This window comes from Papilio polytes, unplaced genomic scaffold, assembly GCF_000836215.1.
Source record: "Papilio polytes unplaced genomic scaffold, Ppol_1.0 DF821845.1, whole genome shotgun sequence".
NCBI lineage: Eukaryota > Metazoa > Arthropoda > Insecta > Lepidoptera > Papilionidae > Papilio > Papilio polytes.
Window position 1 is genome coordinate 3,241,428 of NW_013527359.1, and position 14,469 is coordinate 3,255,896.

Sequence of the window (14,469 nt, forward strand, 5' to 3'; positions counted from 1 at the left end):
TAATTTATAATTATCAGATATATGACTATATGCACAATTCAAAAACCAATATATAAAAAAAAAAATATTTTAACTGCCACCTGTCCGATATAAAGTGAGGCTACCCATTTGTAATTTTTCCATTGTATGTTAAAAATATGAAACACAAAACAGTTACACGTTGCGTCACAAAGTAATCTATAATCTTTAATTAAGGTTTTTCATACTAAACCCATAGATCATGACGCCCGGATCACACTTGGCCGTTATACTTGGACAATAGCACTTATTATTATAACTCCACTGGCATAATTTAACCGCTAAATGGGGCAGTTAGTCCATACAACACGATACTGGCCTGCGGTTACTCTAAACTCCGCATATCTCAGTAGTTAACTCACCCTCTTTAACACGTTCCCGTTCAGTATTGAATAGGAAAGTGCCGAATCTGCAGGAGTAGAGGTGATCAACGATGGTGATGAGCAGGCGCTCGGTGAACTCGAAGGCCGTGGGGAACTGCTGCTGCAGCTGCCACACGCAGTCCACCCACTGCACGAACACCGGCGACCGGTCCGCGTCCGAGTGGCGCTCGTCGCCGTGCCCTATACGCTGCACAGACACCATCACCATCATTTCACCATCATCACCGTTAATGCCGCTTCTACTCTAGTGTATGTTTGTACATAAACATTTTTACCAACGCTCATTAACCTTTTGTATTTTTACACGCATTATACTGACTTGCATTCAAAACTGGAACTTAGCATCTATAGTATTTTTTTAAATTATGAACATTTCAGAAGATTTTCGAGTTTCACTCATAATTTTGCTGTATGGAACAACCGTGATTATCACATCAGTGATGGCTTACTCCATTGTAAACGATAAATTGCTTTAATTACCCTGCTTGAGGGACCAAAAATAAAAAATATATGATAGCATGGAATGAACACTATAATAAAATGTTATTGTTAGTACAAAGTTAAAAATGTTTACTTTGATTTATATCATCATCTCCCCTGCCTTATCCTACTCCCGTATGGTCGGCACGCCGGGTTTTCGTCCTCAAAGCATTCTATCATCCGTCATCTCAGTCATCACTCCCTTCTTGATCATGTCACCTTTCACACAATCCATCCATCTCTTTCTAGGTTTACTTTGAAAAATAGGTTTGAAAAATAAAAAAAGGTTTAAAAAAATTTTTTTTTTCATATTCACTGTAACTTGGTACTCTTAGTATAACAGTAAGACTTACCAGTTGGAACTTATGTCCGAAGGCGAGCCACTCCTTCTCTATGAGCAGCTGGAAGCCGCGCAGCGTGCGGTAGTGCGGGTCCAGCATCAGCATGGCCAGCGCCGTCAGCTGCGCCGTGCGGTCCCAGCCGTCGGAGCAGTGCACCAGCACCGATGTCTTGTGGTTCTCCACCTGTTGCAGTGGTCACAGTGGTAGAGCCCGCTTTAACTTCTTCGCACTGTAGGACCGACTCACCCCCAGCAATACCACCACACAGAATATAGGCCTGAAGTGGAAGCAATTCCGCGTTTCGTCTGATGAGTGCCAGAGGCCTAATTTTAGTATTTTTCCCTTTCCAACCTTTTCTTAAGAGGAAAGGAAGGAAAAGTGGATTTGACGGTGGAGGAGTTGCTTAGAAAGAGGAAATTTCCTCTTTATGTGTGTCTCCTTCTCTGTTAATTAAGGGTAGGCAACGCATCTGCAATTGCGGATGTTTAGTAAGCTGGTAATGATGATGCAAGAAATTTCTCTGGCAATAATTAGTATTTTTATGTAGTTGAAGCATCAAGGCTTACATCCCATCCCAAAAAACGTATTTTTCAATTTCAAAGTGTATTTAACTCACCTTATCGACAATACGAACAGCACCAGCTAATATACATTTAATATGCTTCAACCAACAACTCGCTTCGATACCACTAAACCATCTTGTTTGGTCTATTTGTGGAAAGCAAAGTTCCTTCAGTTTGCGAAGACTTTCTCTCATTACATGAATGTTGTGTATATCCAAAAACACCAGTTCCGCATTCTGATATGCATCTTCTGATTCATAGCTGGAAAAAACAATTTATTTTTATGATATAATTTATTTTTCTAACACTTACTGCACTAAACACTTATGCAGATGATCAAAAGAATTACTAACCATACTAATTTTATACAAATACTAGCTTTCGCCCGCGACTCCGTTCGCGTGGAATTACAAAAAACAAAAGTTAGTAGCCTATGTGTTCTTCCAGACTAGCTTCTACGTCATTGCCAAATTTCACCGAGATCCATTCACAGACTACAAACTAACAAACATCCATCTATCTAAACATTCACATTTATAATATTAGTATGATATAAATGAATTAACTGACATATCTTATAGATCTAGTTTTAAATATCTGTAACTTTTCTTTTTTAAACTGTTAAGGACAAATAAAGCTATCTTTATCTTGACTCCACTAAATTGATAATTAATCACTGATGTCCCTACAGGACTCTGAGTGGTGACGTACCCGCCTCCTTTCGCTTTATTAGCGATCGCGTTAGCACTGGGCCGTGCATCCATTATGAACAACTTATGCGCCTGAGCATTGGCGTCCATTATCAATTGTATGTAGCGTTCGTCTTCACGACTACGTTTACCACTAACCTGGAAATTAAAAATAATTAAATGAATAATTTCAATTAATAAGGTGAGTTCTATTTTACTAATCTTACTTTTTATTAATAATATTAATGCAAAAGTTTAGATGGATGTTTGTTAGGGTTTGTAGCCTAAAAGTCTGAACGGATCTCGATGAAATTCGGCATAGATGTAGAGGATAGTCTAGAAGAACCCATAGGCTTATGTTTTTGAAGAATTTCTGTTTTTCTTAATTCCACCTGGACATACTCGCGGACGAAAGCTAGTAATATTATTAATGCGAAAATTTAGATGGACGGCCAAACAAATCTGGACAATATTTGCATAGATGTTGAGGATAGTCTGGAAAAACACATGAACTACTTTTAATTCTGGAAACATTTACGGTTCCAGTGGGATATAACTAATTATTAATAAATTTTAAAATATTGATATTCGGCACAAATATAAAACAAAGTCTGGTATAACATGTGGGATATAATTCATCCTGGATAATTGTCAAGTTTCCGCGGGATACATAGTTTATTACTTTGCGTAGGCTTTTTTTAATACTGTTCGGACGAAGTTATGGGCAACAACATAAAATACTAATCAGAATAACATACCCCAACTAAAGGCTGGCTGCATCTAGTTATAGTTGCCTGTGAACTAGGATGTATCCATGCGAGCACCGGAATACGTCCTCGAGACCTGAACGCGGCGACTGAACGTAACAGGTCATCGTTAGCCGCAGCGGGCACTGCCCACACTGATGGATAACTGTCGCAGATCTCGTACTTATCGTTGATGCGAGTTATACGCCACATATCATTGTTAACACCCTGGAAATTAAATTGGTATATACATCCAATTACTAAATTTAATAAACAGTATGATAATCTATATTAAGGGCCTGTCCCACCACTGGCTGATAGAGGCTCAAATAGCTTAAAAATGTCACTATTAGATAAGGGAACAAAATCCGATATTTCCATCACAAATTTTACATGTTAAATGTTATCAGATAATTTACAATTTTTTGGGTCAGGCCCTTAATATTATAAGAGGAAAGATTAGTATATTTCTATGTATTGAATTAACTCTAAAACAACTGGTCAATTTTAAAAATTCTTTCACCGTTAGAAGAAAATTTATCTGTTATTATATATATATATATATAACATAGGCTGAGTTTTTTTTTTAATTTCATGAGAGCAAAGTTGCAAGTTAATTATAAAAAGGACATGAATCATACTTAATTTTATGAGTTAATTTATGAAAATCATTATTTTAGGTAAAGAGATGTATATTTTGGACAACTTACTCTGTTTAGTTGTTTGGAAAAAAGTATTTATGAATGGCACTCTACAATTAAGAGGTTTTGGCAAAAATATTGATTTATCTTTTTCTATTGACAAGTTATCAGGTATTATAACTCTTACCATTCTTCTCAACTCTGCTATTGGTTCATATACATGCCATCCATCTTCTGGAAAGGTTTCCGAGTAGCTGAATGCAAAAAGTGGCAATCTGTGTGACAGTGGGAATGCTAACTGCTGCAACTTCTCAAATATTCCCCGACGAGAATGATTCTCTTGTTTGTGTGCAAAACGTAAATTGCGCATATCCTAAAAACAACAAAGTAATTCACTTAATACCTATTAAATGCTAAATTGTAATTTTATAAAATCAAATATCAAACAACACTAAGTTATTATAGTTATAGTTTGAGTTTATAGTTGAGTTTGCAATTTTCATAACTTACCTTACAAAATACTTCAATGCCATATGAATTTTCACCTTTAGATGATGCACCTCCTACCTTTTCTATACGGGATACCTTAAAAATTAAATTCAATATAAAAGATATCATAGAAATGTAAAAGTAAGTGTACTGTAAGTTTTAGTGTTATACACATTGAAGTTTTACATTTTAAATAAATAATACATAGACAAAATTTTATTTCAGGACACATATTGATTGTACAATCAGCTGCATAAGTATGTGCATAAGTACAAATCTTTAAAAACTAGTATACACTTTTTATTATAATAATATGTATGCACATAACTACCTATATCCTTCAGTATGTGAATAAGTGCTGATGATAATATGTGCATGTGTGTATTTACATTGGCCCAGACAATTTTTAAAAGTACTGCTAGTAGACATTTAAGGAGCTGACTGTACAGCTAATAGCACATATCCAAGACATATTTATGAAATTGCAGTAATCTGTATTCCAGAGTAACAAAACCATTAACTTACAACACCCAGAGGTACACTCAGAGTTGTCTGTAGAGATGTAGCTTCAGTTGGACGGAAGTGTAGTTGATAATTTGTGACTTTGAGTACCCCACGAGATGGGCCACTGTAAGGGCACAAATATGTCACATCTCTTGCTACACCAGTAACCTTCTCACCTTCCAGCAACTGAATATCTCCTAGTAGCTGCGACTGCAATTGCAAAATTAAACCATTATTAAAAAATAAATAGTTATTAATGTTACACAGAAATAAACTTTACATTTATTATAATGATTAAGAATATTAAGTTTAACAAAATGTACAAGCCTTAGAAAATTCATTATTTTCTTTTTGTTTTCTAATACGATTGACAAACAAACAAACGTGAATAGCTTTATTTTGACTCATGATTTAGCAAGACAGTGTTAATTTCACAAAACATAGATAGAGACTATTGACGGTAGACTATTTTAAAACTTCCAATCAAATTTATCAGGAAGTGGCCAAACGGTTATAAGATTCAAGAAGAATAAATTAATCCTTTTAGGAAACTTACGGAGTCCTGTCCGTGTTTAGAATTCAATGAACTAGATTTGGAGTCCGAATCCAAGGAGTCCGAGCTAGCATTTTTAGATAAAGAGAAATCTGAATTCAGCAGCTCTGAGCTATTATGCTTATCCATTATATTTAATTGTTAATGGCAAAATTTATGAAAATAATAAACTATTTCTATGCTTTCTAATTGAATTTTTAGTTCATTACATTAACAGGTGACATATTGACAGCAGAAATTGTTAAATGTCAATCGTGAGGAAAGCAGTGTTGGAATAAACAGTCCACAAAAAAGCGGCGCCACATTCGTAATGTTGCCATCCCTGCCTTTTCCAGATTCCCTGCGATTTTAATGACTTTTGAAAATGCCGTTACTCCGTCGTTTAGTTCCTCACAACTCCATTACCTTCAACATAACATCTTGAATACCAATTTTTACATTTACAAGCTTTGCAATAACACTTTACCTACGGCATATTAAATCGATAGCATTTAATGATTGTAACCACGGTTACCAATTAATATTACTTTAATTTTTGGCACATATAGATTTTCGTTTGTTTTAGACTTTATTAAGAGTTAAAAATTCATCAATAGAAACATGAAGTTGCCTGTAAGCGTTCCTTTGAGCACGTACCTTGCATATAAACAAAATAAAGAAGTCGAATTTCAGCGTAATTTGAAATCCGAAAACTTTGATTGGGATATAAATCATCCCAAATTGCTCTCCTGCTTATGCGTTGAAAAGTTGAGTGATATTTGGACTGGTATGTAAAACATATAGCTTCAATATCGAGCAAGTTTTAATATTGCATACTGTATTTTGTATGTTGAATACTAAAACTACTATCAATATAAATTTTAATGCATACAAATAGCACTGAAATTTAACTAAATGCTTAGCGGATAAAGAAGTCTATTTTAACTTATACTATACAAAAGCTCTCTTTAGGTTCTAAATTGGACCAACTATTGGCAAAGGATCGTGAATTATTTCTGCAAATTTTAAACACCGATGTTCCTCTTCAACTTTTGGTAGACAACATAAAAAATGACATTTTTTGGAAGCGTTGCTACTTATCTAAGTGGAACGATTCTTTGCTGTTGGCTGAAAGAAAACCTTGGATCGCTTTATTCATGGAGCGTTTTTATGCAGAGGTATTAGAAAATATGAATCCGAAGCAGTACGACCCAGAAAAGGTATAATAAAAAAAGTGTAACGATTTTTAATATCGAATAGATTAAAATTGATATTGATAAAGTTACCCATATATTTAAGGTAAATAATTTGGTTAAGCTTTGTGGGCCTTACATACAATCACTGTACATTAAAAGCTTAGTTCCATCGGATATACCAGTGCAGAGAACCGTTTCACCAGAAATGGAAAACCTCCTTACCAGTCGTCGGCAAAAAGATCAAAAAACAGTTAGAAACCAAGGGTTAAATAGAGGTGAATATTTTAAAATTCTTTTATTGCTATCTCTTTTAGTTCAATATGTTTTAATTCAATAATTATTTTACAGATCACATTTCTTTACATGCTGCTTTAGGTAGTTTATGTAATTTAACAGAACTTCATTTATCTTATCAGTTAAGATCAATCGGTGTAGAATACAGGAAAGACCAGTTTCAGTTTACTAACAACGATGCGAGAAATTTAGCTCATGGCCTGGAGAAATGTAGCCTATTAAAAGTTCTAAGGTATGTTGAACAAAAATCTATTACTGCTGCTTTTATTTTATCGCTTCGCACAGACATCGAGCTGGCTACGTAATAGTACGGTTAGCCTGAGCTCTTTTAACAATAGCTTCAAGCATGGGCTCACGTGGGTTATAATAACTTAGGCTTCAAGCGATTGATTGACACTTAATACTGTGTTCAGATTGAATCAGTGGGGCAGGCAACTATACAATTTACATAACTTCATAAGATCGTCTTCATAAGATGAGAGCCGGCCACTGCTGGTCATACTTAGGTCTTCCGAAATGCCTGTGATCCACAAACGCAATTTTTGTACTGGCCAATTTTACTTCTTACTAATATTAGAAATGTGAAAATTTAGATTGGATGGATTGAGGAATGTTTGTTAGAGTTTGTAGCCTGACCTGCTGAAGGGATCTCGATAACATTTGACATAAACATAGAGGATAGCCTGGAAGACCACGTGGACGGAGTCGCGGGCGAAAGCTAGTGCAACATACGATCTAACAACCTTTAATGTTAACATCGTAATATGGTCTATTGTAGAGTGTAATCTCATTTTTGCCTCTGAATTTCAGAATAACGAGGAGTGACATGAATTGTCAAAGAGTTAAGTACATATTACGCGGTTTATCTGATAACTCAAACTTGGAAACGCTAGATTTTAGTCATTGTAAGATTGGAGATGAAGGAGCGTTGTCCGTTGCTAAATTTATATCGAAACATGATAAACTGCGAAATCTTATTTTGGTCGACAATGTGTTTGGTAAAATCTGTCGCTTTCTTTTTTCAAAACCGGCTCATGTTTAGCTAAAACACGACTACAATTATAAATGTTTTAGGTCCGAATGGTATTGAACATATAGCACACGTACTGAATCATACAAGTTGCGGTTTAAGAAATTTAGATTTGCGATTAAACAATAAGCTTGGTTCCGATGGCGTTGCTCATGCAGCGGTTGCCATCGCACGGGGATGTAACCTGACTTCGTAACTATTTCATGGATTTTTCATAAATCATTTTTTACCTTTTCTTACTATAACATTTTAATCTTATGATGATTTACAGCTTAAATATATCTGGTTGTGGTATAAAACCAGATCCACTACAAAAGCCACCAGCAGGTGTTTGGTCCGCATTGAATGCTGATAATCCTCCAACTTGTGGGGATTTATTAGCACGAGCAATCGGATTGGTGAAAACACCACTGCGATCGTTGGATATTAGTGTAAATAATATTGGATCAGTAAGTACAATTAGTAAAAATTGTACTTAGTAATCCCAAATGGGGATTTCTTACCTTTGTTTTGTATTAATTCCAGCCTAGTGATTTAACATTATCGAATGCAATTTGTCTCAGTTATTTGATAGACATAAACTTAAAAAGATCAGGAATGAGTTCGATGGCAATGGCCATAGCTGAATCTGCGGCTGCTGAACAGAGACTAAGAAGAGAAGCAGAAAAGGGAATAAGATTTAGAAGAAGCGCTGGTAGAGTTGTACAAGCACGGAGAGTTGCTAAGGGCATGAACATAGGTAATTAGTAAGTTAAATATAATAAACTGACGTAAGCATAGTTCAAAATGCACTGCATCCTATATATGGTGCATCCAGATTACATTGAATTAAAGATTCATATCATATTGGTACTTCGCAGGTATGAAACTAAAATTAGTGGTATAAATATTAATAGCTTTTAAAATACATAATTTACCAGAATAACTTTTGCAATTTTGTAAAATATAAAATAACCTTATTTTTGACCCTATGTTTACTAGATGCAGATCCAATACTGTTAGCTCAACAACTATCAGCTCGTCCGTCCATTGTATCTGTGACTTCAGAGGAAGGAACTTATAATATTCTGGCACAGCCATTATCAACTGATTTTGGATTCGTACCAGCGCTTAAGGTACGCTATTGAGGCAATTGTTATTATGCACAGTAAGTTGTTATAAACCCCCAAGAACTGTTTTGAATAAATAAAATTGCATTCAACAGAGCCCCTTACCATCATCTCGCACTTCATCATTAACGGGCGCATCAACATCAAGACGATCCAGTCATCATGCAGTATTGGAGCCGGTTAAAGTAAGTTCTAATAAAGCCCTACATTACTGTTCTAAAGTATTCAGAATGAACGAAAAAAATACAAAGTTCAAATGTTAACAATACAACTACTTTCCAGGAAGTTCGCCGTACTGCACTTGTGCGACGTCGTTCTGACGGTTCCTTATTGGAGCCCCGTTATGCGAATGCAGAGCGTCACATAAAAATTTATATTTCAAACGAAGATCAACAATAACATTTAAATAATATGAATAAATGTCTCTTCATTTTAATAGCTTTTTATTAGGTACTACTTGATGCTATATGCTCCTCATATTAAGTGGCCTTCAATTTCCACTAACAACATTCTAAAGACGGAGAAGAATCTTGACTGTGTGTTTTTATTTCATTTCTTAAGTTTACTGTAAGTATCTCTGATGGTTATAAATTTTACTTTATAAGATTAACTTACTTATATATTACATGTATTTAACTTTTCATTTAAACGTTATACAATAGTCTTCTAATTAAATTGCAATTGTCTAGAAATATCTCTAGATAGTTTTTTTTCCAACGGAAAATTAATATTTAATTTAAACATTAAATGTAAAAAATTCCCCTAAAATTTACCGAATTGTTAACATTTGACATTTATGGTAGCTTGACTGGCAACATTAGCGTGAAATGTCAGTAAAAATGGTAAAAAACCAGTATCAAGTATAACTTTGTAACTTTTAGTAGTCTGTTTGTATGTCATGGTAACGAATATGTCAGTTATTTTATCTCAATAATCTGTGGTTTATTCAGTCAGCCATGTTTAGTGTTTGAAATGGTGGTATTTCAATGTAGTGAATGTAAAAAATAAGTTGTGGATATAATTCATTATATTAGACTTTCTATATTTGTGTTAGTGAATTTTCGATGTTTTTAGTGAAACTTGTGTGATATACTTTCGTGACAATGAATTGGGGTACAGAGCTTTGGGTAAGTCAACACATTATCGTTTTTCTTCTGTTACCTAGTGACTAAGTTGAGAATTTGTAACTTTTAATTTGGATTCCCGAAGTTGGAAGTTTAAAAATCCGAAAGTCAACATGTCTTATACAGATTTTATTCTTTAATTTCTGTATTTGTATAAAAGGTTACAAATATGTCTTGTATTTGGAAAGTCGGTACATTTATTTTGAAGCTAAATTTTGCATTTGACGCATTGTTATCAAAACTGATTTAGATGCATTTAGAAAGTTGAAGTTGTCCTAGTCTGAAATAGCTATTATATATTTATACAAAGTATAATTCATAGGTTAAAATTAAATAATAAATACATATGAAATTTCCTTGTCTTATGTTATACTGCTTTAATACGATCATAAAGGTTGATGTCATTATAAGGTAAACTTGTTTGAATACTGAACAATGTGAAGGCTCTTATCATACAGTGTTGGAAGTAACTGCCATTGTGGACATCATTTATATTAGTGTTAAACTTTATGGAATTTTTATAAAGTGACTTTTTGTGTGTTTATTGCAGAATAGTTTTGTGTGATAATTTAAGTTAAATATCTTTAAATAGCATCAAATCCGAGTGAAAGTTGGAAACCATTAAACATTTCTCTACCCGCAAATCAGCATAGTTATTAATTTGAAAAAAAGTAAAATATGACTTTGACCATTGTGTTATTATGTCTGGTAAAATTTATATTCTTAATTGCACAAATGTATAACACAGATATACATATTTCAAATGTAATAATCAATATTATTGTATAACTCAATACATTATATCTTAATTAACTAATTTCTCTGAAACATCACTTATTATGATTACCCATTAAATATACTACCACTACAAGAGTTGTAAAAAATTTAATACAGATATGTAATTATGCAATTGCATAATTATTTTACTACTAATCTGCTAATCCCTTTTATTCATTAAGCAAAAGAAAAAAAAATTAATAGAGAGAAAGAGAAACCAGATTTAATGACTATCAAGTTTTGGTTCAAGAAATCTGAAATTTTGTATTAATTTTTCTTTTTTTTTCTGAGTTTTTTTACATGTTCGACATCACTATAAATCCATTTAAGTGATTTTAAGAACAAATTGGATAGATAGACCTAGAAAGAGATGTATGTATTGTGTGAAAGGTGAGATATTCAAGAAGGGAATGATGACTGAGATGACGGGTGATAGAGTTATTTGGCAGGTGAAAACCCATTCCGCCAACCCTACAGGAGTAGGTAGGGGAGATGATGATCAAATAATAAACGGAAGAATCTAGATTGCATTGCGTATCCAATGTTTATGAATCTAATTTTTTTTAATGTTAATATACAATTACAAGAAAAATTACAAAATTCCAATATTTTGAGTATACCTTATAATTTTTAAAAGTACATGTAGGATAAGGAGGTTATAAGAGGTTATAAGGAGGTTAGATATGTTTCTTTTTAATTGATTTCGAATTTTATACTTTGACGTTGGTTTAAAATTAGTTTTAAGTTGAGAGTCAGAGAAAAAAGAGGAACGATGATGTAACAAGATGTGTTTTTTTGTAAAATGGTGTAAATATTAAAAACAGCGATAGATAACGAGTTTATTTTTATTTGATCGAGCCACAACCCCACATACCTATAACATCAATCACATACTGAATGATTTTAAACCGACTTCAAAGTACTTTTCAAGCCTTCTCTTTCTTATTATTAAAGTTAAAACATACTATGTCAAAGTTGTCACTGCATATGTAGAAATTATAATAATACATAGAAAAGGAAAACATAATTTCTATTAGAAGTTATGCCCACCTGTATTAACAATGCTGTTTACTTAATGGTAATGAAAACTTATGTAAGAGTAAAAACTTTTTATAGCTCAGTTATTTTTTCAAACAGTTCCATTTCATATTTCCTCCAAAGTACACTTGGAAATTTATTTTTCAAGAGATTTTGTTAAAAAGATGCTTGAAAAGATTGTTTCTTGTAAAAAACAATGTTGTTCTTAGATTTGGTACTAAGTTTAGCACAAAGTTTATTAAGTAAATCTGTATGTTTTATAAATGTTCCAAATTTTTTTTTTCATTAGGTCTTTATTCTGGCTGGAGTAATTTTTTATGATGTTTTTTAATTAAATCATGCACATAACATTGGCTGTTTGTTTTTACGTGATTTTATGTATTAAATTAGTTGCGTGTTATAAGATAGAGTGCGCGAGAGTGGTCAGCGTGAGATGCAAGGCCGATACGTACGGCCGGGCCGCATTCCGCTACATTTGCAGCTTGTGAAATGCCCGTTTGCTACGTGCCGCCGATAAATACATAATACTTACTCAATACAAGCATGTTTAGAGAGATCGGTGTTTACCGACATTTCAATTTGTTGAACTATTAAAAAATAACCAAAAAAAAACACATCTAGCCTCTTTTTATGTTTAGTTGAGGAAGGAATCGAAAATACAAAGTTTATTCGTTTTATTGGAATTGCAGCAAGGTCAGGTCTTAAGGTTTAAATGCTAGGGCCAAGCTTACAGGTGTATTTAATTTTTTTCTCGTTTCTATAGATTTATAGTTCTTATGTTGAAAAATATTGTAAATAATAATTCTCTAGTCTCTGTTATACCACGGCTTATATTTAAAAAAAAAAAACAAAACAGACAAAACTTTTTTTTGGGACTACAAAAACTGTTCCAATTTTTTTCCTATTTTATAGTGTTGTGTACTGTTGGGCAGGTGTTTCGTAACAATTATCTATTGTGGTCCCTGAACTAGATCAGCTGTTTTGTAACCGCGCCCTGGATAGCCGCCATACTCGCCTACGTAGTCAATCATCGAAACGAAACAAAGTGAACCGATCCGCGTACCATAACTGTGCCACGGTCCCTTTTTTGCACTTCGACAAGAACACAGTAGTCAAAAGTGAGATCTAAGTTTTCGTAGTTTAATTCCTATCTGCACCGAATTTTTATTTTACCGTAGTTCTGACATCACTAGCAATTGTTTAACTGGAAACAATTAACCGAAATTAGGATAGAACTATTATAATCATTGTGATAATGAATAATTAAGAATACGTATTTTATTGTTAAGTTTATTTATTTATCAAAAACATAAATTAACTTGGATTAGCTTAGACCTCAATAAAACACTAATAGATAAGAATTTGTGTCACAAAGTATTTACTTTAATCAAACTTAAACATTTAACTATCTGTGGTTTAGAATGGGCGAGAAGTTATTTACATAAATAATTATTTAATTATGGTTAACTCTCCAACACTTTGTGGAGAAAATTGTTTTTGACCGCTTAACCAAGATACTCGAAGCTACAAATCTTGACAGCAAAAGAAACGTTATTATCCCATTAACCTCGAATGTTAACTTCTAAAAACCTGCCCTTGTGATTTTTGAATGAGCCTAATTTGTAAGCGAAACCGAATATTTAAAAAAATCTTGTTTTCACTAACCTGTTCGATTATTTAAGCTTCACATTATCACGGTCGAGTCTATACAAAAACTTGTTTTTTTAAATCAATTATTTTTTATGCAATTAGGCTATCTAACGAGCACAATTTTCTATAGAATTTAGATCACAAAATAATCTTTTTTTTTTAAATTAGTTCTCACTCTTTGGGTGGTATCTGCACAGCAAAAGTAATTTTTTTTTTTGGGAAACAAACGTAATGAATCGCATGTAACAAGATGGACGTTAGTTATGAATGTGGAGGGATACACCGGTAGAGGTAGACCTATAAAGGGATGGATGACCAAAAAGGAATTGATGACTGGGATGACGGATGATAGAGTTATTTGGAGAACGAAAACATGCGCCGACCCTATGGGATTAGGATAAGGTAGGGGAGATGACGATGAAACGTAATAGCTAGAACTCTTTTCATAGTAGTTGACCATCATCCTTCAAATAGTTATCTCATGGTCATGGGTGGCCTTGATTATTTTTTACATTGTGTAACATGCTTCATAAATTAAGTTCTCAAATATTTTGGTAGGCGTTGTACAAGTGGGTGTTGTTCTTTAAATTGTCTCATTGTAGGAGTTGAATGTCTTAAATGTTTTGGCTGTAGCTTATAACGATACTTGTGTAGAAATAAGTTTGACCATAAATGGGTATCATGAAGTAATTTCGTCATTGATTTCAACGTTGCTAAATGTTACTTTTTTAGAATGAAACTTTCATATTAATGAGAAAGTTTAGATGGATGGATGTTTGTTAGAGTTTGTAGCCTAAACTGCTGAAAGGATCTGAATGAAATTTGGCATAGATGTAGAACATAGTCTGAAAGAATATATAGGCTT

At 33.4% G+C, this 14,469-nt stretch overlaps 3 protein-coding genes across 4 annotated transcripts in view; 2 read left to right on the plus strand and 1 right to left on the minus strand.

Moving 5' to 3' along the window:
• The window catches only part of LOC106107847 (myotubularin-related protein 2), a 7,866-nt gene extending 2,223 nt beyond the window's left edge, over positions 1-5,643 (minus strand). The window contains exons 1-9 of one of the 2 annotated variants that reach the window (XM_013288853.1): positions 5,411-5,643; positions 4,876-5,058; positions 4,372-4,446; positions 4,049-4,234; positions 3,233-3,448; positions 2,497-2,633; positions 1,839-2,046; positions 1,235-1,405; positions 381-588 (exon numbers count right to left, since the gene is read on the minus strand). In XM_013288853.1, the coding sequence (XP_013144307.1) occupies positions 381-588; positions 1,235-1,405; positions 1,839-2,046; positions 2,497-2,633; positions 3,233-3,448; positions 4,049-4,234; positions 4,372-4,446; positions 4,876-5,058; positions 5,411-5,536 (1,510 nt within the window). In that variant the 5' untranslated portion in view covers positions 5,537-5,643. Of the gene's footprint in view, positions 1-380; positions 589-1,234; positions 1,406-1,838; positions 2,047-2,496; positions 2,634-3,232; positions 3,449-4,048; positions 4,235-4,371; positions 4,447-4,875; positions 5,065-5,410 lie in introns of both variants that reach the window. The other variant, XM_013288852.1, reaches the window with a different exon arrangement.
• A 364-nt stretch (positions 5,644-6,007) lies between these two features.
• On the plus strand, positions 6,008-9,390 carry LOC106107808 (T-complex-associated testis-expressed protein 1; the record flags this gene model as incomplete). Its single annotated transcript, XM_013288812.1, has 11 exons — positions 6,008-6,173; positions 6,359-6,606; positions 6,686-6,857; positions 6,931-7,108; positions 7,687-7,874; positions 7,951-8,098; positions 8,178-8,355; positions 8,432-8,645; positions 8,888-9,021; positions 9,111-9,200; positions 9,298-9,390. Coding segments are annotated over exons 1-11 (1,809 nt in total), but the record flags the coding sequence as incomplete, so codon positions are not given.
• A 481-nt stretch (positions 9,391-9,871) lies between these two features.
• The window catches only part of LOC106108130 (formin-binding protein 1 homolog), a gene marked incomplete in the record, with an annotated part of 47,089 nt that continues 42,491 nt past the window's right edge, over positions 9,872-14,469 (plus strand). The window contains 1 exon segment of the mRNA XM_013289219.1: positions 9,872-10,142. Within this exon segment, the coding sequence (XP_013144673.1) occupies positions 10,119-10,142 (24 nt within the window).